Source organism: Palaemon carinicauda, chromosome 40 (assembly GCF_036898095.1).
Source record: "Palaemon carinicauda isolate YSFRI2023 chromosome 40, ASM3689809v2, whole genome shotgun sequence".
NCBI classification, from domain to species: domain Eukaryota; kingdom Metazoa; phylum Arthropoda; class Malacostraca; order Decapoda; family Palaemonidae; genus Palaemon; species Palaemon carinicauda.
The window spans coordinates 63,351,146-63,373,790 of NC_090764.1; the positions used below are offsets into that span (position 1 = coordinate 63,351,146).

A 22,645-nucleotide genomic window follows, 5' to 3' on the forward strand; every position below is an offset into this window, starting at 1 on the left:
TCTTTCTCTCCAGTCTCTTAAGAATAAGCATACCATATATTTTCATAACTGGAGTAGGAGTTATGCCTCTTTAATTATTACTATCAGTCATGTCTCCTTTTTAAGCTATTTTCACCAACACTCCTAACTCCCATTCATCAGGTTTTGCCTCTTCATGCCACATTCTACAAAATAATCTTTTAAGTAGTCTGGGAGTTACTTCATTTTTGCCCAGTATCATTTCGGCATTTATTCCATCGTATCCAGGGGCTTTCCATCTCTTCAGTTTATTAAGGATAGCTTCGACTTCAAACACACTGAATTCATTCATGGGCACATCAAGGTCTTCATCAGCTTCAGGTATATCAATCAAATTATTCCCTTCATATGTCCTATTCATAACCTCACAAAAGTGTTCCATCCAATGTTGTCTTTCTTCATCTTCTGTTGCTATAACAGAGCCATCTCTCTTTTTGATGGGTATATGCTTCTTCTTCTTTGCCCCAGTTGAGATTTCATTAATAATTCTATGAAAAATTCTTACACCTTAGCCACTTCCTGAATTCATAGCTTTGTCGGCCTCATCTGCTTTACTGTCTAAATACTCTCTCCAGTCATTCCTGTCTTTTCCTTTGACTTCACTGTCAATACTGGAATACTTAGCATGCTCTACCTTGTAATTTTCATTACTTCCTCAAAAACTTTCAACAGTCAATTTCTGTCTTTGTCTCCTTTTATAGTATCCCAAGGATCATTCAATATCCATGGCTTCTCCTTGTAAATGTGTGTCCCAAGACTTCACTACCAACTGACTGATATATGTTCTCAATATCACACCATTCTTCATTAATTGTCTGTTGTTCGTCTCTTAAAGTCTCTAAGACTGCAAATCGATTCCTACATTCAATTGCAAGTCTTTCTCTGTGTTCTTCCTCTAAAAGCTTAGTTGTATCAAACCTAGGTATTCTATGCATCTTTCTGTTGGGTGCTTTCAGTTTTAATTTCAGTGTGGCAATCTGGAGCTGATGATCACTACTAATATCTGCACCTCTATAGCTTCTTACATTTCTCAGAGTTCTCTTTCTCTCTTCATTAATGGCAATGTGATCTATCTGAATTTTGTAATTGCCACATTGTGAAGTCCATGTATACTTGTAGATATTCTTATGTTGGAACAGAGTACCTCCAATGACAAGATTGTTTGCTGAACAGAAACTTATGAAATGTGCTCCACTTTCATTTGCACCTTCCCCAAGACCCTCGAAACCCAACACATTTTCTATCCCTTGATTATTTCTTCCAACTTTGGCATTGAAGTCGCCAATCACAATTTTCATATCTCTCTCAGGGATCTCATCTATTATCCTCTGCAATTCTTCATAGTATTCATCTTTCCTTTCTTCAGGGGAATCATTTGTTAGGGCATAGCAAACTATAATACTCATATTGCACTGCTTTGATTTGAACTTTGCTAGTAACAATCTACTACTGTATTTACAGCTCTCCACTCAGTTAATGCCTTTTCTGCTCTTGGTGTCATCATCATTCCTACCCCCTTTTCTTCCAACTCCATCTGATCTTCGTGAGTAAATATATATTTTCCCTTGGTCTAAAGTTTCTTTACCAATCCCCTTATAATGTGTTTCACTTAGGGCCAAGATATCCAAACTATATTTAATAAATACACTCTCCACTTGCTGTAACTTCCCAATGAGATTCTTGGTTCTTACATTCCAATTACCTATTTTCAATTCTTCTTTAGTATTTATAAACCGGGAGATTCTTAGCACCCCACTACGCCCGGGACTGGGGGCCATCTTTCATATTCTGTATCCATGACTGACTAAATCCATAGAGGATTCATTGGCTAGATACATCAAAGGATAGCCTGTTCCTTGTGATGCGCAGTGCCTACCTAACTAAGGCAAGTGACCCCTGCCAGTCCATACTAATTCTAGTAAGATCAACCGCCAGGCATCAGGAGTAAAAGCTGAAGAGACCGTTTGTCCATCGCCTTAAACCCAATCTGTCACCCTGATGGCAGTGACTTCATCGAGATTTATGGGGCATTTCCTCCACACCCAAAGCTCTCATTACTCCACAAAGTTGCTCATCCGCTTATACGAGTATAACCATTGGCAAACATTGATTGCTAATATATACCGCCTAGCACGGTATATATACCGCCTAACAAGGTATGTACCGCCTAGCACGGTATATATACCGCCTACTACACGGTATATACCACCTAGCACGGTAATATACTGCCTAGCACAGTATCATACCACCTAGCACAGTATACAGTACAGTATATGTGTGTGTGAAGAGAAACCATGACTTTCTATCAATGCTATAAACTGAGATAAATAGTCTACTATCAATCTATATGTAACTAAAACGGATAATTCCATATGACTGTATGGGATTTTGGGAGGCAACATCAAATAATCTTTTATATAATAAAAATTGGATTCTATTTGTAAGAATCATTATAGGAAATCAAAGTACCTAGAAATGAGTAAACAAAGATAAAAACAGATTCAACAAGCTCCACAAAACAACATAAGGTGCCATACCTGATATTTGAATACGCTGTCAAGTGATCGATGGTGGCCAGTTAGAAGATCTAGAATTGCTATCCATAATCCCAGTCCAACATAATACACAGCCTATAATATAAAAATTATTAAGACAGGTGCACTGCTCAATGCTTTAATGATAAAAACTTTAACAAAATACAGATGTGTCATAAAATAGTATGTAGAGATAGTTAATAAAAAGTTAATTTCAATGCAATAATATTTGCTCTTACACAAATAAAAACCTTTGCTATTCAATCGTAGTATGACTTTAGCAAAGATGGAACACCCATTTAAATTTTAAGTCATGACCACCTGCAAGCAGTACACTAGTACTCCTGCAGCTTCTCAAATTCTGCCCGTATAATTTTCTATTGCTTTTTCTTACTAGATATATGGATACGTGTGCAGAGAGGCAGTTGTGCTCGGGTAAACCTGAAAAGCACTGATCACATCCCACCCTTGGTCCAGAGGTGCCAGGGTCAAGATCAATGCTTGAAGCTTCGTATGGCTAAAAAAAAAAAAAAAAACATGAGGAGCAGAGGTCTATGTTCTTCAGTTTGAAGATTTTCCTCATAGCTAAGAAGTAGCCTCTCCCAGCCATGACTGAGGGGCATATTTCTTGGTAAAGACAGGGATGAAGATGCCCACAACCTTCGCTAGAGAAGCTACAATATAAAAATTACTCCTTCTATGACACTAATTACAGAAAATGGTGCACTGCCTTGAATGGAAGCTGTATGGGGCTATCATAGGTCCCCTGACATCTAAACAGTCCCTTGTGTCAAGTGTTTTCCTTGGAGGAGGTACTATAAAGTCTCCATCCATGAACAACTTTCATGGAATGGAAGTAACTCTGAAGATGTGGCTGATATTGAAGTATATTCCAATCACACCACTTTCCTACAATAACATCTAAATGTGAAATCAGAAGGGATTAAAAGGATTAAATAAATAAATTGATATGATTAATTAAAGCTTGTGATATAACCTAATACTCTGCATAAATTTTTTCAAGTTCAGGGTATTAAAATTGTCCCCCAGTAGTATACTGAATCTCTTGAAGGTTTGTCGTGGAATAAATGTGTCCTCCTCTGAAGATTGAAAACAGGACAATCAACTAAAATGTTTAATATCCAATGTCACTTGACAGGTATTACAAAGAGAGGACTGTTTCTCTTCCCCACTCATCATTAAATAATTGTGGGTTTAAATAATTGTGGATTGCATGTGTATGGCTAATACGCAGTCTAGCTAAAATTATGTCATCCCGCGTACTTGTAACAAGATGGGCTTCTGACCAGTGATTGACTGCGAGTAGGCATTTCACTTGCAAGCCGGTCACGAGATTATAAAAACTGCCGCATATCCCTTGCATGTAACGGGCCACCTAGATGCTCATAAGAGCACTTGAAAACATCCAGGCTGTTGAACTGGCCAAAAAGGGTAGAACAGGTGAGAGGTGGTCTAGTTCACTCATGTCCATGCACAGCAAGCATCACCAATGGTCCGGAGGTTACAAGGAGAGCGAACATGCAGTGAACGATGATGCGGTGACCGAACTCACAGTGAACGATCTAGTGATGACCAATTTTGATAGGACCGAACATGATGAGACCAAACATCGTAATCCTGATCATGAAAGAATGTTCTGTCATGCCTAAAAGTGACAAGATCAATTGCTTGCTCCTCCCACCGTACTAAGAGCCAATTTATCTCCTTCAGAACTGAAATATCTTCAGGGGGAGAGAATAGAATGAGGTGCACCTCATTTATCCACGAAAAGAGGAGACTCGGTTCTACTGACAGTGAGAGTGCTTAAACGGCACAAAAAACACTCTCTCTCTCTCTCTCTCCTCTCTCTCTCTCTCTCTCTCTCTCTCTCTCTCTCTCTCTCTCTCTCTCTCTCTCTCTCTCTCTTTTTTTTTTAAAAGCAGAAGAGACAAAACCAACAGATGCCATACCCTTCACAGCATCTATGGGAGAAGTAGGAGTTGGGTAAAAATCACAGGGGTAGCCACAGAACTTTCAAGAGACAGCAAAAAACTTTGCCCCTCTGTCGTACAGCCACACTGAGCGAGAGTATAACTGTTAACAGACATTCACTGCGTAAAAGACACATGGATGAGAGCCTAATGGCAGGTTTGCACTTAAACTTGTTATGCAGTTGCATCAAATCCGGAAAGCAACTACACCTCCTTGTACTTTTTATTTCATTTATCCAGGTTTATATAATTACAAGGGCCTGTCTATAAACTTATCCATTTACCTGGAAAGAGAAAGCAAAACCAAAATGAAAATGGCAAACATTTAAGAGGCTGCAACAGTATGTGTATAATGCTTGATGCCAAAGTCAAAAGTGGTTATAACTATCTAATTAAATTTTTAACGGCCATCCATATTAGATGACAAATACATATTGATTTGAAAAATTCGGATATCAGTAGACCTATTGCATAAGTTTCAAGAAAAAAAAAAAACTTTTCTAATGAATTACCAAATAGATTTTGACTCTTGGCAATAAATTCAGGGACAAAATTGAGTGCTATTTACCCCCCATTCCCTTAAATGGGCAACGTCATTGGACAGATCGTGTAGCTTGCTGACTTTTATCAAAAGCCAGGGCTGAACAGAAAACCGTCTTTAGTCGGGTCAGGATCTGACGACCGCCTAAAAGGTTCGTAAGGTTCTCTTTTCAGGGATTGCAGTGCACATACAACATTCAACAGGTATAGTTTGACTTCTGTGGGGTTGAAACTTCGTATGAGGAGAGAATATCCGTCAAGGAGGAAATGTTATCTCCATTCAGTCTAAAGGCAAGGCTTAAGGCTGAGCGATAGCCTTTCATCGCTGACACTAAACAGAATTTTTCCTCTCTGAGGTACAATAAAACTACGCTATCACTGGGATAGTAGCACCGAGAGGAGCAAATACCCCTTCCATGACACTAACCACAGAAGATAAACCACTTCACCTGATAGATGGCGGAAGACGACTGTCGGATATATCTTGCCATCCTTCTTGCAACTGGTTGCAAAAACCTCACGCCACAAGGAGTTGCTGGATGTCCTCCAATCATGAAGACGTAGCAAAGCTACTGATCTGTGGATTATCTTCACGTGTGGTTGTCCGAGTAGATCAGGAAGTGGAGGAAGCTCTCTTGGTGCCTTTGCGAGCTGATGTAGAAGGCCAGGAAAACATTCTGCATGTTGCCACATCGGAACGATTAGGGTCATCGATAGATCTTGCGATACTCTCATTTTGTTCAAAAGCCTCCTTATTAAGCAGAAGGGGTCTATTGTGGGCAAATCCCATAAAGTCAAGACTTTGTTGGCTATCTAACGATTCAAAGACCACTCAGAGCCAAATATCTGAGTTTTAGTTTGTCTGCAAAGCGGTTTCTTTTGCCCGGAATGAAGCGGTCATTTTTTTCCATCTATCTGAGTATATTCACAGTCAGATGACAAAAGGGCTGTGAATAAGTGCCTAATTGCTTGTTTGTATGAGCCACCATTATGAGTTAGTCCCTCATCAGCATCACAGTGTCCTGAAAAGACCAGCTGGAAATGTTTGAGAGCTAGGAAGCCTGCTTTTATTTCTGGGAAATTTATGTAGCAGTGTTGCTCGTTCTCAGACCATAGTCCAGAGGTCGTGTGCTGCAAGAGATGAGTCTCCCACCCTTCTTTCAATGCATCTGTAAAGAGAATCAATTCCAGGGGGAGGAGAGGTCTACTCCCCTAAGTAGGTTGGTATCTAATACCAACCACTCCATGTCTCTCTCTTTTGCTACGACCCTATCAGGACAAAAAGGTCCAAAGGATCCTTGTGTTGAGACCAAAAGGTCTTCAGCTGCCATTGCAGAGTTTGAGTTTAGAGATAACTGTTGCGTACCAGGGCCTCCAAGGAGGAGAAGTGTCCTAGCAACTTCTGCCAAAGATGTATTGGAAGTTCCTCTCACGTTAGAAACAGGCTGGCACTTTGTCTCACATAAGAAAAAGGCTGGCAGTTCGTCTCGCATTAGAAACAGGCTGGCAGTTCGTTGGGAACGAGACGGGCCAGGGAGGAGAGGTGGCCGAGGAGACGCAGCCACGTTTGGGCTGGGAGTTCTTCTCGATTGAGGAGAGGCCTCGCGACCTTACTCAGCCTTGCTATCCTGTCGTCTGACGGGAAGGCTTTGTGGAGATTGGTGTCTATGACCATGCCTAGATATACCAGTTTTTGAGAGGGCTGCAGAGAGGACTTCTCAAGATTTACCATGATCCCTAGATCCTGGCAAACTTCGAGGAGCTTGTCTCAGTGGCGAAGAAGGGTTGCCTCCGAGTCCGCTAGGATCAGTCAGTCGTCCAGATAATGAAAGAGACGGATGCCGATCCTGTGAGCCCACGAAGATATCAGGGTGAACACTCTGGTGAACACCTGAGGGGCTGTGGAGAGACCGAAACACAGCACCTTGAACTGGTACTTCTTGTTGTCTAGGCAAAATCTTAGGTACAGTACTTCCTTGAAGACGGATGGACTGGGATCTGGAAGTACGCGTCCTTCAGGTCCAGTGTACACATGAAGTCTTGTGGTCTCACTGCAAGTCTGACCCTGTCTGCCGTCTCCATACTGAACGGAGTCTGTTTGACAAACCCGTTCAGGGTTGAGAGGTCGATGCCTGGTCTCCAGCCTCCAGACGCCTTTCTCACAAGAAAGAGTCGACTGTAGAAGCCTAGGGACCCGTCTACAACCTCCTGGAGAGCATCCTTCTTCAACATGGTCTGGACTTCTGCCCAAGGGGCTTGCCCTCTTGCCGATCCCAAGGCAAGAGAGCTCAACGACACTGGATTCGCTGTCAGGGGAGGTAGAGAAGCTGTGAACGGGACGCGATAACCCTGAGCGATCACGGAAATCGTCCAGGTATCTGCCCAGAGTTGCTGCCACCTTCCCGCGCAACTTTGTAGGCATCCCCCCACTGGTGGACATGCAGGGGGACTGCCAACCCTAGCGTTTACGGCCTTGGCCGTTTCCTGGAGGACTTCTTGCTCCTTCTGCTCTTGGCAGGAAAGGGCTTAGACACCTTCGGCTTTGCTGCAGTGGTCTTCTTCATGTCCTTAGACGGACGGGGCTGTTGTGCCGCTGGAGGTTTGTAGGGCCTCGATGTCAGGGCCCTATGGATGAGGGAATCCTGGTTGGACTTCCTCCACCTCTCAGCAGTAAGCTCCATGTCCTTAGGCTCAAACAAACTCTTACCGAGCACGGAAGAGTTTCTGAGCCTGCTAACATCCGAACTGGGAACCTTCTGGTGGAATCTCTCAGCCACAGCGTCCCGTCGTTTGAGAATCGTATTGGCCCACAAGCTCGAGACTTGGTGGGCCAGAAACTCGATGGTCCCCGTGCCTAGGAGCAAGAAAGTCTCCAGTGCCTTCCTGGTGCTTTCTTTGGACAGATCCTAAGACCGCACCAGGATGCCCAGAGACCCCAGCCAGATGTCAAGCCACGAAGTTGCCTGCATGGCACACTTAGTGACCTTCTCCTGGCTTAGGATTTCAGTAGCTGAGTAGGACACATGCCGGTTGGAGTCTCTCTCTAAAGGGACACCCCGGTGAGTTCTTCCACGTAGTGGTGAATCGGAAGGCCCAAACAAGACTCCTCAAGGATCTCAAAGTACCTCCTCTGATGGACTCGAGGAGGAGGGAGGAGCTTGTTACCGACGCTGGATCTGCTGGAGGAGGCAAGCTCAGAGAGCTGGCCCTCGACCTTGTCCCTGGCACTCTTCATTCCCTGAGACCAGGGCAAAGCTGCACTGGCCCTAGAGGGTTTCTGGGTGCCATAGACACGGTCCAAGACCGTGTCCTTACCCTCACGAGGAGGAATCTCTGAGTCTGGGATCCCGTTGAGGTTCCTCATGAGAGTCAGGACTTGCCAGAACGCGTGTTCTGACTCTTGGTGCTCTCCTCCTGAAGGACTGGCAGCAAAGTCTCCTGTCCCCAGTGACTCTTCCTGGGGGACACGTGGACATCCTCGGAAGGTCTAGATGGCTCCTGTCTGATCCTTGTTGACGACTTAGGGATCGTCTTAGAGTCCTTCGGTTCCCTCCTGGGCGGGATACAGGACTCGAGTAATGATGGGTGCCGGCTCTTTTCCACCCCTGGACGAGAAGACTTCTCAGGGAGAGGCGGAGTTTCCCCCATTGGTGCGATGGGGGAACGGTCCAGCTCGTCCGTCTCTCCTGAGGATGGGTAATCCTCATCCGCAGGGGAGGGAGAGAAAGTCTGGGGGGGGGAAGGAGCCTTGCACAAGGATCTGCGAGGAGACAAAATAGTCCTTGGAGGTGTTTCCACGGGAAGGACTCCTCTCTTCCTCTTCAGGGGGGAGGAAGCCGCCACTGATTTGTGACCCACGTCAGAGAGGACGGGCTTCATTGCCTGCACAAGAGCTCTGACCGGGGTCCCGAACCAGGGCTGCTGGCAACCAGAGCGTCGCGCGTGGCTGGAATGCGTGCAGGGTCGCGCGGTCTGGAAGGAGAGTCCTGGGGTGCCTGTGAGCGCCCGTGCGCTAGCTTAGGCACCTCCTGGACTGCGCGCTGTGATGTAGAAGCACGCTGGCGCGTTGGCGAGCGCGTGTGCGCTGTAACTGGAACTGCGCTCGGTGGGCGCGCTTCGCGCCTAACTCCAGACGGGCGCTGCGAGTCCAGAGGTACCTGTGAGCGCCTGTGCGCTAACGTAGGAGCCTCTTGGACTGCGCGCGTCGAGGCAGGAACCGGGGAACGCTGGTGCGCAGGTGGGCTGGATCAGGAACTGCTGGCGGGTGCCGGGGCGCAGAAGGATGTGGGCGCGCAGGGGAACCCTGGCACGTAACAGGAACAGGGGCGCGCACGCGCGCAGGTGAGCGCTGTGACGCTAAGACTGGAACAGCGGCAGCAGCAGCAGGAGGGCGCACAGGAAGAACCTGGTGCTTGAGGGCAAGAGGCGCGGATTTGCGCTCAAGGCCCTCAAGCCCCGAAGGGCCCGGTGCCTGCGCAGTGGCAGGATCAGGTGGCGCGTAACGCGCATCCGCATCGTTGAAAGGTGACGGCAGGTCAGCAGGTATGAGGGAGACTGGTCACAGGGTCCCGAAGGACGACCATCATCCAAAGGGGATCGCGAACGATCCCCGGAGAGGTCTAAGGTGGTAGCTGGCAGGATCGGTGAACGGCGAGTCGTCTCCTCCGCAGAGGACTGTGGTGACGACGAGCCGAAGAGGCGCCTCCTAACTCCCTTATGAGGGGAAGGAAGGCCTCTACGGCGGAGGGGAGGACGAGCCTTTCCCCTTATACGCCCACGAGGGGCCGTGGGGTCAGCAGGGTGACCATCATAGGGCCTCCCCAGAGGAGTCTCTGTAAGTGACCTCCCCCGTGGAGGAGAATCACCGGCAGGAGAGACCGTAGGACTTAGATCCTCCCTCGAAAGGTTTTCGGAGGGGGAATCTAAGCCTTCAGCTACCTCAGCAACAGGAACTGGGGTTTGACTAGACCCACGAGATGTCTCCGTCACAACAACGTCAACAACAGACAGAGGATCTATCCCTGCTGTAGTTGGCGATTGTTTGACAGCTGCACCAAGTTTGATCATGTCAAACAGGGCTTCCCTGGAGGGCGAACCCTGAAGACCCAAGGAAGCCCAAAGCTGCAACAAATCATGATTAAACACAGGTAAATCAATATTCAAATCCTCCTCCGGGGGAGGAGGGGCAGCTGCCTCGCTATGGGAGGCAACTACCTCTCCCGCACCCCGGGATCGGTCAACAGCAGTACGGTCTACGCTACCACTCGCCGGCATCTCGGAAGAGATCGCTCGAGGGGGAGCTTCGGAGGAGGAAAGGGCTACAGAAGAAGAAGTCTTGGAATTTTCTCTCTTCAAAGAATCCTCTGAAGGAGAAAGATCCCTTTTAGACTTTTTCTTCCAGCGCCGGGCAAATCTCTCCCACTGGGAGGTAGACCCTACATTCAATACATACATTACCACTATCACACCGCTGGCCCCTACAGTAAGGACATAAGGTGTGGGGATCGGTGTCGACCGCCGACATAAAGGTCCCACAAGGGCAGCCGGGAAGTCCCGGCCATGTACGCATAGTCAGTAGAGGCCAACTTCAAACACACTGGAAAAGAAAAAGCAAAAACAGATTAAATATAGTAGTCAAAGCGAGATACAGAGCAGACAGGTCTGTTCTCTGCCCGAGCCAAAAGTAAAGTGAAGCATTAACCGCTAACTAGCGACGGGGTAGTAAACCCTCGTTAAAATTCTTATGGCTCGTCATTCAGCTACGCCGAAGTAATTACCCCATGTAAATAGCGTGGTTTGTATTTCAGTTACGGAACAAACTACGTTTACCCATTCCACAAAGATATGCCTAGTAACCCAAGCCTTAGAATTAGAGCGCCATAGAACATGTAGCAGGTCTTTATTAATTCTATGTGCTTTAAAGGCCCTAGGGTTTTCGGAATGGTAAACTAATAAAGGCTTAATATTGCAGTCCCCGCTGGCGTTGTCACAAAGTGCAAGAATCAACCGATCCTTCATTGGCTTATGTCCAGGCATTTTCTTCTCTTCGGCGGTAATTTACGTTCGCCAAGGCATCTTTTTCCAAAACAGACCGGTTTCATCACAGTAGAACACCTGTGGCTCTATGTAGCCTTCCTCCGCCACGATGCTTTCAAACTTTTTAACAAAGTCTTTAGCAGCCTTGGTGTCCAAACTCGAAGCTTCTCCATGCCAAACAACTGAATGAATCCTGGTCCGTTTTCTAAATTTCTCGAACCAACCTCGAGACGCCTTGAATTCCTCCGTCGTAGGATCGGCTAAACTCTCCCCCGCGTCACCCCCAGAGCCCGCCGCCTTCAAGTCACTGTAGATAGCGCTGGCCTTCTCACAAATGATCGTTTCAGTGATCGTATCGCCAACAATCTCCTTGTCTTTGATCCATATAGTATTAACAAAAGGCGTTCCATCTCTTCAAGGGTAGGGCTACGACGTTTGGAAATAATCGTGATCCCCTTCAAAGGTTTCACTGCTTTAATGGCTGCCTTCTGCTTTATGATCGTCGAGATGGTAGAAATATTCTAGCCATATTGTTTAGCCAGATCGCTAACACGTACACCTCGCTCATGCTTTTCTATTATTTCTTGCTCTGCTTCTAATGAAAGCATTGACTTCCTCCTTTTCTAAACACTACTACTACTTCCTGAACCAAAACTAAGCTTTTTAGGACCCATGATTACGAAACACAGAAAACAACACGTGAAAAAGGAAGATAAAAAACACTGTTAATATCTGAGCGAATAGAGAACAACCACACGATGCGCACGAGATGAGAGGACTGATCAAGGTGACGCTCGATTGGCGTCCCTCCGATGTGCTGCCATCTAGCGGCGTCAACAATAAACCACGGTTGACGCATTCGAGAATATTCTACGAGTACGTGTATTGTTTACTTCGTATGTTGGAGCAACACTTCGGGTGTCGAGACAGAATTTGGTCAAATTTTACTTCGGATGTTGGAAAATTCGTATGTTAGGACATTCGTATGTAGAGGTTCCACTGTATAGGGGAAATCCAGAGAAGACTATGAATAGGTTTCCTATTGGCGTATGCTTCGCTACTTCCCATTTCTAGCTTGGATCTTTGAAGTCAGGAATTCAAGAGAGTAGCAAAGCTGATATTATGGGAATAGGCTTTCATGATCAACCACTAATAATTTCAGAGATTGTCTGTGTATCGTGAACTAGTGAATGTATTATTGCATGTCTTGCAAGTCTGCTATAAGAACCATTAATATTTCAAAGTTCCTCTCACATAGCCTGCATTGACGTATTTTCTGATTTGCTAACACACATTTTTGCCACAGAACTATCTTGCCTTTTAGTTTTAGTACTTCTTTTCTAAATTTAGTAGATATTTTATTAAAATGACAAATTTGTAGATAATTTATATTTTTCCTAACTATACAAACCTTAGCTATCTATTAGGGGTATTACTTTCGGCGTACCTGAAGTGACGAGCCATTAAAGTTTAGCGAGGGTTAACTAACCACACCACTAGTTAGCGGGGGGTAGGGGAGGGTAGTTTGCTACCGCTCCCCCACACCCACCTGTGATTTAACTCACTTTGCTTGGAGGTAGGACTTCAAGAGGGATAAGGCTGGCAGGCAAGTTTGTATAAATAGCTAAGGTTTGTAAAGTTAGGAAAAATACAAATTAGCTACCAATTTGTCATTTGTTCCGTAACTGGAATACAAACCATGCTATTTATTAGGGGTGACTCACCCATTAGGAAGGGTGGACGTTCCTGCCAATCTGGCTTTTGGCTTTACCCGGGGGCTCCTTATCCGAGTATGTCAGTACTCAAAAATAAGGAGTCCCTGCACCTCGCTAAAACCTTGCTACACAAGGTATGTGGCCTACGCAAGCTCTGTTGAGATATATAGAAGTGTGACCGTCCAGGTAAAGTTATTCCGAGTCTTTTCAAAGGAAAAATCGTTGTACTGTAACCAAGACTTTCCCAATACCACCTCGCCAGGGTTTTGAGAAGCAACATTCTTAGTTTTAAAAGTACACAAGAGAGCCTGGTTTACCTGCAGTGGTTTGAGGTCAGCTGGGCAGAGAATCCAGGATGCTGCTTTCCCCAAGAGAGGGGAGGATGAAGAAAAGAATAAGACCCAGTCAAACCTTTTCATTCACGCAAACTAAAACCTGGTAACAGTGCCCTCAACCTTCTGCTACTTGTCCAATAAGGAGCTTGAGGTCTTAAACCAGATGTTGTGCAGCCACCACAGGACCGATAGAGAACGTATCGAGTCTCCTGTGGGTCACGTCTTGCAGGTAGTGATATGTGAATGTGGTCTGACAATTCCACACCCCAGCTTGAGGAACCTGCGTCACTGAGAAGTTTCTCTTGAATGCAAGAGACGTAGCTACACCCCTGACATCATGAGCTCTGGGGCGATGTGAAGGAGGAAGGTCTGGATTCAATGCATGGTCTATGACCTTGCGAATCCATGCTGAGATGTTCTTGGTGACCCTCCTCTTGGTCCTTCCTGTGCTGACGAATAGTGCAGGCACACAAGGACGGGCTGCGGCTGTTCTCTTAAAGTAGAGCCTCAAACTCCTCACTGGGCAGAGTAAGAGATAGCCTGGGTCATCTGTCACAGAACGAAGACTTGAAATCCAGAAGGAGTCGAATCGTGGATTCACTACTCCCGTGTTCTTGATCTTAGCAATAAACTCAGGGATGATTGATTGATTGATTTAAAGTTTTCAGGCAACCTGACATCTAAGGTCATTGACGCCGATATCATTTAGTTTATATATATAAAAAAATTAAAGAATATTCAATTAAAACCATAAAAGTTGAATGTCATTATAAAAGTTAAGATACTTTTCAGAGGACCTGCTTCTGAAATAAATCTAATAATGCCACTTGCATAGTAGGACACATGTCCAAGAATCTTGGCAAGGATGAACCTGCCACCCTCACTTCGAGCCTCAAACAAATATCTATTCCTTAAGTTATTATAATTGGGGCATTCGGTCAATAAATGCCTCACTGTTAGAGGTACTAAACAGTCGTCACAATACGGTTGGTATTGGCCCTTCAGCAGAAACTTGTGTCAACTGAGTGTGACCAATACGGAGACGACAAAGAGAAGTCTCCCATTTTCGGGGCATCATGTTATACCTCCAAGGAGATATGACATTTGTTACTTCTCTCATTTTATTGCCATCTAGTCTTAGCAATAAACTCAGGGACGAAGCTGAATGTTACCTCTCCCCATCCCCTTGAATGGGCGATGTCGTATGAGAGACCACGAAGTTCACCGACTCGTTTGGCCGAAGCCAACGCTAGCAGGAACACCATCTTCCAAGTCAGGTAGGGATCTGTTGCCTGGCGTAATGGTTCATAGGGAGGTCTCTTAAGAGACCTGAGAACTAGAACCACGTTCCATGGGGTAGGTCTAACTTCAGACTGAGGGCAGGTAAGTTCATAACTCTGTATGAGTAAGGAAAGTTCTAGCGATGAAGAAATGTCCATTCCTTTCAGTCTAAAGGTGAGGCTAAAGGCTGAGAGATAGCCTTTTACTGCCGAGACTGACAGGCGCATTTCTTCACACATATACACAAAGAACTCCGCTATTGCTGGAATAGTGGCATAGTGAGGAGAGATACCCCTTCCACGACACCAACCACAGAAGACTTTCCCCTTTGCCTGGTAGACTGCTGCTAATGACTTTCGCAGGTGTCCAGACATCCTAATCGCAACCTGTTGCGAAAATCCTCTCTGAAAGAGGAGATGCTGGATAGTCTCCAGGCGTGAAGTTGTAGCGAAGCTATGGCTTTGTGGAATATGTTGGCATGTGGTTGTTTGAGTAGATCGTGTCGTGGAGGAAGTTCTCTTGGGGGCTCCGTTAGAGGTTGCAGAAGGTCCGGAAACCATTCTGCGTGATGCTATAGCAGAGCTATGAGGGTCATTGAAAGATTGACCGATGTTCTAATCTTGTTGAGTACCCTCCTCATCCGACAGAACGGGGCAAAGGCGTAAACGTTGATGTTGTCCCACCGTTGTTGGAATGCATCTTGCCAGAGAGCCTTGGGGTCTGGGACTGGGGTACAATACAACGGGAGCCTGAAGTTCTGGGCCGTTGCGAAGAGGCCCACTGTCGGAGAACCGCACAAGTCAGGACTTTGTTTGCTACTAGATGATCCAAAGACCACTCGGTACTATCTGAGATGCTCTGCTCAGGTTGTCGGTGAGCACATTCCTTTTGCCTGGAATGAAGCGTGCCGATAGTGGTATCGAGTGGATCTCGGCCCATCTCAGTATCTCTGCTGCTAGATAGGATAGGTGCTGCAAAAAAGTACCTCCTTGCTTGTTGATGTAAGCCACTACTGTGGTGTTGTTGCTCATCACCACCACTGAGTGGCCCGCAAGGAATTGTTGGAACTGTTGAAGGGCCAGAAAGACGGCCTTCATCTCTAGAAGATTTATGTGGAGGTACACTTTTGACTCTGACCAGAGGCCTGAGGTCATGTGGTGCAGCACATGGGGCCCCCAACCGTTTTTTGAAGAGTCTGAGAACAGCGTCAAATCCAAGGGGAGGACGAGAAGTTCCACTCCCTTTCGTAGATTCTTATCTGCCACCCACCACTCGAGGTTCATCAGTTCCGCTGATCCCATGGGGATCCGGATGTCCAGGGAATCGCTAGTCTGATTCAAGCGAGACTTGAGTCGCCACTGGAGGGATCTCATCCTGAGGTGACCATTGGGAACTAGATGGGCCAGAGATGAAAAGTGACCGAGAAGACGTAACCATGTTTGGCTGGAAGTTCTTCTCGTCTGAGAAAAGGTCTTGCGACCTTTCTCAGCCTTGTTATCCTGTCGTGGGAAGGCTTTGTGGAGATTGGTGTCTATGATCATGCCTAGGTATACGAATCTCTGTGTAGGAAGCAGGGATGACTTCTCGAAATTTACCATGATCCCTAGATCTTGGCACAATCTCAGAAGTTTGTCTCAGTGCTGAAGAAGGGTTGACACCGAGTCTGCTAGGATTAGCCAGTCGTCCAGATAGCGAAGGAGACGGATGCCAATCCTGTGTGCCCAAAATGACACTAGGGCAAAAACTTTGGTGAAAACTTGAGGTGCTGTGGAAAGACCAAAGCACAGCACCTTGAACTGGTACTTCTTGTTGTCTAAGCTGAATCTTAAGTACTTCCTTGAAGACGGATGGACTGGGATCTGGAAGTACGCGTCCTTTATGTCCTGTGTACACATGAAATCCTGAGGTCTTACCACTAGTCTGACCGTGTCTGCCGTCTCCATGCTGAACGGAGTTTGTTTGACAAACCTGTTCGGGGCTGAGAGGTCGATGACTGGTCTCCAGCCTCCAGACGCCTTTCTTACAAGAATGAGTCGACAGAAGCAGCCTGGGGACCCGTCGAGGACCTCTTGGAGACGCCATTCTTCAACAGGGCCTGGATTTCTGCCCGAGGGTCCTGCCCCTTTGCCAATCCCATGGCAAAGGAGTCTATTGACACTGGATTCCTGGTCAGGAGAGGGAGACATGTTATGAACGGAACGCGATATCCTAGACGAATCACGGAGATTGTCCAAGGATCGGCCCCGAGTTGCTTCCACCTGTCCAAGCAACTTTGTAGGCCTCCCCCCACTGGTGGAGAAGCAGGGGAGCGCCTATCTAAGCGTTTGTGGCCTCGGCTGCTCCTCTAGGATTTTTCCCTCCCCTGGAGGACTTCTTGCCATACTTGTCCTTGAAAGGATTATTAGACACCAATGTCTTCGCTGCTGTTTTCGTCGTTGTGGTCTTGGTTGGACAGGACTGCTGAGGTGCTGGAGGTTTATAAGGCTTAGATGTCAAAGCCCTACAGAGGAGGGAGTCCTTACGAGACTTCCTCCACTTCTCAGCCGCAAGTTCCACATTCTTAGGCTCAAACAGGTGGGCTCCCTCTAGAAAGGAATGTCTGAGCCTAGTTATCTCGACGTTGGGGACCTGATGGCGGAATCTCTCAGACACCGCATCATGACGTTTCAAGATGGTGTTTGCCCACAAGTTTGAAACCTGGTGGGCAAGAAACTCGATCGTGCGAGTGCCTGAGAGAAGGAAGGTCTCCATTGCCTTCCTGGTACGTTACTTGGAAAAATCCTCGGTTCGTACCAGGATTTCCAAGGTCCCTAACCAGATATCCAGCCACAAAGTAGCCTGCATCGCATACTTTGTGACCTTTTCCTGATTAAGGACTTCGGCCACCGAGAAAGAGACCTGCCGGCTGGAGTCTCTCAAGAGATCCTTTTAGTTAGCTCTTCCAGAGAATGGTGAAGAGGAAGAGCTGGACTGGGCTCCTCCAGGATTTCAAAGTACCTCCTCTGTTGTACACGAGACTGTGGGAGGAGCTTGTTGGTAGAGCCGGAACGGTTGGAGGAGGGAAACTCAGGAGAGCTGTTGGGCGATTTTAGCCCTGCCACCCTTCAACCTTGAGACCAGGGCAGGGCTGCACTGGCCTTTGAGGGTTTCTGGGTGCCAAAGACATGGTCTAAGACTGTGTCCTTTCCCTCCCAAGGGGGTATCTCTGGGTCCAAAAACCCGTTGAGAACCCTAATAAGTCAGGACCTACCAGAATGCATGTTCTGACTCTTTTTGCTCTCCTTCTGACGTCAGACTTGCAGCGAAGCCTCCATCTTCCATCCGCAGGAGTTCTTCCCGGGGTGGGTCGCGGATATCCCTCGAGGGGCTGGCTGTCTCCGGCTTTGTTGTCCTGGTAGAGGACTTTGGCAGTGTCTTGGAGTCTTTGGACTCCTTCCGAGGAAGAAGGTAAGACTCCAACATCGAAGGACTGGATGTTGTGTCCCTCCTGATATCTGACGGTGGGGAACTCACAGCATGAAGGGAGGTTTCCTCAGACGGTGGAATGGAGGAGGGAATTTCCTCACGCGACTCCCTTGGTAAAGGGGAGGAGGGAGAGTATTCCTGGGAAGATACCGGAGGGACTAGCCTTGATGGCCAGATCGGAGTCAGTTTCACCCTCGAGGAAGTGACCGCGTCGAAAACTCCTCTTTTCGTCTTCAATGGGCTGGAGGAAGCCATGGTTCCATATCTAGAGCTATAGGCTGCTCTGACGAGCGGCCAGACAGGGCAGGATTGAATGCCTGTGCTACAGCTCTGACTAGGGCACTGAACCAAGGCTGCTGACTGACTGAAGCATTGTCAGACAGATCCATTGAAGGGAAAGGGACCGAAGGTTCCCTACGAGGAGCTACCGTAAGATGTGGGTCCGCCTTAAAAAGAAGGCAATTTCGGGATCCTGAACCCCTCTGCTGATGCCTGTTCCCCTTTTCCCGAAGGACGCGCTGAAATGCGTTTGCGGGGAGGGCAATGAGGAAATGATGATGACCTGACCGGGTGTAGTTCCTGTGCACGTGCCTGTTGGCGCACACGTGCGCACAAAAATATTGGCGCGGGAGTGTTGGCGCACATGTGCGGGCGAAAGTTGGCGCGCATGTAAGAGCTGGGGCATCGGCGAGTGTTGGCTTGTGCGCGCGAACAAGTGGTGGCGCGCGGGCAAGTGGTAGCGCACGGGCGAGTGCTGGCGCGCTGGCGAGTGTTGGGCGCACATGTCCTGGTGCGTGCGTGCGGAAGAGACCTGGCGCGCAGGAGAGCACTGGTGCTTAGGAGAGCGGTGGCGCGCAGGTGAGCGCTGGATCGCGCATGTTTAACCCTTTCGCTGCGGATATTCAAATAGGATGTTGCACAGCTCTGTGCACATTTTCACTAAAAATTCAAAATGCTCAAAATTTAATGAAACTACTTTTTTGTGTTCGATAACCTTTCTGTTTTTAGGATTTAACAATATTTTCACCTGAGTTTATCTCTTTATGCCTTAAATTCTTCAATAAATAGGTAAAAATTAAGAAAAATCACAAAAATTCCTTTCCAAAGATGATTTTATCAATTCCACTAATAATCCTTCACCCAATTTATCATTAACTCATACATTTATTCTCCACATTAGTAATACTTTTTGTACACTTTATGGGAATTATATGTCTCAAAACATGGAATGATACAAAGAGGGGCTTTTCAACAATTTGATCACAAAAATAAGTTGTTTACTTTCTTTTACATTCGCCTTTACCTTTCATCAAGAAACTCTTTGGCAAGATAGCGCATATAATACATTGGGGTTTGGGGTTTTTGTCAACATATTGATCTGGAAAATGCCTTTCAGTTAGTTTAGATTCCATTGCATTGGAAAATGTACCCTTTCTTTCAGTTTTGCTCCGCTTATACCCTTCTAACGTAGTGTTAATTTTTCCCTGATTTTTTTTTTCTTTTCTATCCAACTTAGCAGTGGGATTCTCAATGTTGTAACATATGTTTGAGTCTACTAATGCGGCTTCAATGATAAAATGCCAAATTGGTTGGTACCATTTCTGACTTTCTTTTGTAAGCATATGTTGAGCATAGCTGATCAAAATTATCAACTTCCCTCATATACTTATTGTATTCCACATAAACACAGAGCTTGTCTATTTCTGTCACTTTTTTTTATAAAGTTTCCCTTTATATGTAAATACTGTTTCTTTTAAAGATACTTGACGAGAAGTAGAGGCCATATCACACATATAAAAGAAAAGAACTAAAAATGATTCTTCAACCCAGAGTTAAAGGGAAAAATTAAAAGGACAAAGTCAGCTGACTGATAAAAGTAGAGCAATATCGTATGTTTTGCTAAGAGTATAATAATACCATAATATACAATTATATATGAAATTCATGATACAGGGTACTGTGAAACAAGCATTTATAAACAAATTATATCTTTATTAACAACTTGTATCACTAAATTATGCTGTTAAAAAATAAAGGGACCGATAGGCAACTAACAGACTGAACGTCAGCTGAGGAATGTAAACAAAGCTTCGGATTTAAAACACGAAACTTCTTTTCTTGTGAATGTGTTTGTTATTTGACTATTATTTATTTAATTGAGTTAATTTCTATGTTGATTTCTGAAAACACCATTATCTGTCACATTTTGAACATCCAATACTATGAAATACATTTTTATTTCTGTAGTTGTCATGGAAACTGTTGAGCTCTAATGTAAACAAACTTACTTACGCTAAACGAACTTTGGAAAGCATGATATTAAGATAACTCTATGAATAATATTGATTTATATTGAGAAAACATGCATATATATCATAATTTCATGTTGACACAACGTAAAAATAACAAAAAATTACCAAAATCATAGAGTAAATGGGAGAAGAAAGACGAGAGCTTCAGAGAGTGGGTAGTTCATAAAATCGGCAACAGATGGCAACATGTAGAAGCCAGATAAACCATCAACAAAAGGCGCTACGCTTAAAATTTCTTACGCAGTGTGGAGTAAAGTCGTTCTCCTCAGTGAAAGGGTTAATAAAATATCTACTAAATTTAGAAAAGAAGTACTAAAACTAAAAGGCAAGATAGTTCTGTGGAAAAAATATGTGTCGGCATATCAGAAAATATGTCAATGCAGGCTGTGTGAGAGAAACTTTGAAATATTAATGGTTCTTATAGCAGACTTGCAAGACATGCAATAATACATTCACTAGTTCACAATACACAGACAATTTCTGAAATTATTAGTGGTTGATCATGAAAGCCTATTCCCATAATATCAGCTCTGCTACTCTCTTGAATTCCTGACTTCAAAGATCCAAGCTAGAAATGGAAAGTAGCAAAGCATACGCCATGGCGCATGCGTGCAGGAGAATGATGGTGCGTAGGAGAGCGCTGCCACGCAGGAGCTCGCTGACGTGCGGGCGAGTCTCCCTAGAGCACAGGTGATATTTGATGCGCAGGAGAGCGCTGACGCGCAGGAGAGCATGGACGTTCAGGAGAGCGCTGGCACGTAGGTGAGTGCTGGTGCGTGGGAGAGCGGTGGTGAACAGGAGAGCGCTGGGGCGTAGGAGATCATGGGCGCGTAGGCGCAGGGCATGCAGGAGAGCGCTGGCGCGTGGGAGACCGCAAACGCGCAGGAGAGCGCTGGCACATAGGAGACCGTGGGCGCAGGACGCGCAGGAGAGTGCTGGCGCGTAGGCGCATGTTGCAGCTGCCGTCTATGAGGGCGATCAGGTGAAGGGTCGAGCCAAAGCGTTGTAGAGTGCTGACGAGCAAACTGGTGTTGACAAGCTGCTGGTGGGCCTTGATGTCCTGTAGGAGGTTGGCAAGCTGCAGAGCGATGGCGCGCAGCTGTGCACTTCGGTACGACCTCGAGAGACTTTACCGGGAACAGGAACAGTAATGGAAGGTCAGCAGGTCTGATGGGTGGTAGGTCAGGAACTGGGATGTGCCCTTTGGAAGGGCAAGCATCCACCGATGGAGATCGCGAACGATCTCCAGAGAGGTCCAGGACCGAAGTCGGAGGACTAGTAGCAGGTCCAGTGACAGTAAGAGGTAGAGGGCCAGATGACTGCAGCGGAGGCTCCTCTGCAGGTGAAGGCTGCGACGACAAAGCAGAAGAGCCGAAAAGGCGCCCTTTCACCGATGGTGAAGGGAGACCTCTAAGGCGAAGTGGAGGGCGAACTTTCCGACGAAGGCGCCTTCTAGGGGCCGTTGGATCAGCAAGCTGACCGTACGCCGCAGCAATCCTCCGAAGGGAGAGAAACACTCGCATGAGAGACAGACGTTGAATAGTTTCCCCCTCGAAGGGTGTTCAGGAATGGGGGAAACTAAGTCGGCAGCAACCGCTGGAGAGTCTGGAGGGGCAGAGGAGTCGGATGAGATCATAGGTGACACCTCTGACACCACAAGGGCCACAGGATCTACTTCTGACAGCGAAGATGACTGCTGAACAGTAGCACCCTTGCGGATGATCTGCAGCAATGAGTCCTTGGTGGGCGGACCCCAGAGCCCCAAGGACAACCAAACCTGTAATAAAGGAGTTAGTGACAAGGCCTCACCTGGTGGGAGAAGTGGGGCCGCTTCGCTAGGGGAAGCAACACCATCAGAGACCGAACGAGTAGGAGCTTTGGAGGAGGGTCGGGAGACGGAATAAGAGGCCTTGGGTTTTCCTCCCTTCGAAGGAATCTTTGAAGGAGAAATTTCCCGCTTAGACTTCTTCTTCCGCCGTCACCCAAACCTCTCCCATTGGGAGGAAGATCACTCCCTACACTCATTACACTTATTATCACTATCACACCGTTGACCTCTGCAGGTAGGACAAAGGGTGTGGGGATCTGTCTCCACCGCCGACATAAATGTTCAACAGGGCTGGCCGGTGAGTCCAGGGCAGGTGCGCATGGTTGCAGAAGTCAACTCACAAACACACTAGAAAAAGAAGCAAAAACAGATTAATGGCTGTCCAAATAAAGGCGAAGGATGAAGAGCAGCAACGTCTGTTCACCATTCGAGCCAAAAGCAAAAGTGAGCTAAATCACAGGTGGGTGAGGGGGAGCGGTAGCACACTACCCTCTCCTCCCCCCCCCCCCACTCCCCCCCGCTAACTAGCTGTGTGGGTAGTTAACCCTCGCTAAACTATGATGGCTCGTCATTTCAGCTACGCCGAAAGT

The 22,645-nt window shown here is 46.6% G+C and overlaps 1 protein-coding gene across 4 annotated transcripts in view; it reads right to left on the reverse strand.

Annotated features, from left to right (window-relative positions):
• Positions 1 to 22,645, reverse strand: part of Sys1 (Sys1 golgi trafficking protein) — a 162,992-nt gene that overhangs the window by 84,352 nt on the left and 55,995 nt on the right. For all 4 annotated transcript variants that reach the window (XM_068363816.1, XM_068363817.1, XM_068363818.1 and 1 more), the window contains one exon: positions 2,556 to 2,648. In XM_068363816.1, coding sequence (XP_068219917.1) covers positions 2,556 to 2,648 — 93 coding nt within the window. The remainder of the gene's footprint in view (positions 1 to 2,555; positions 2,649 to 22,645) is intronic.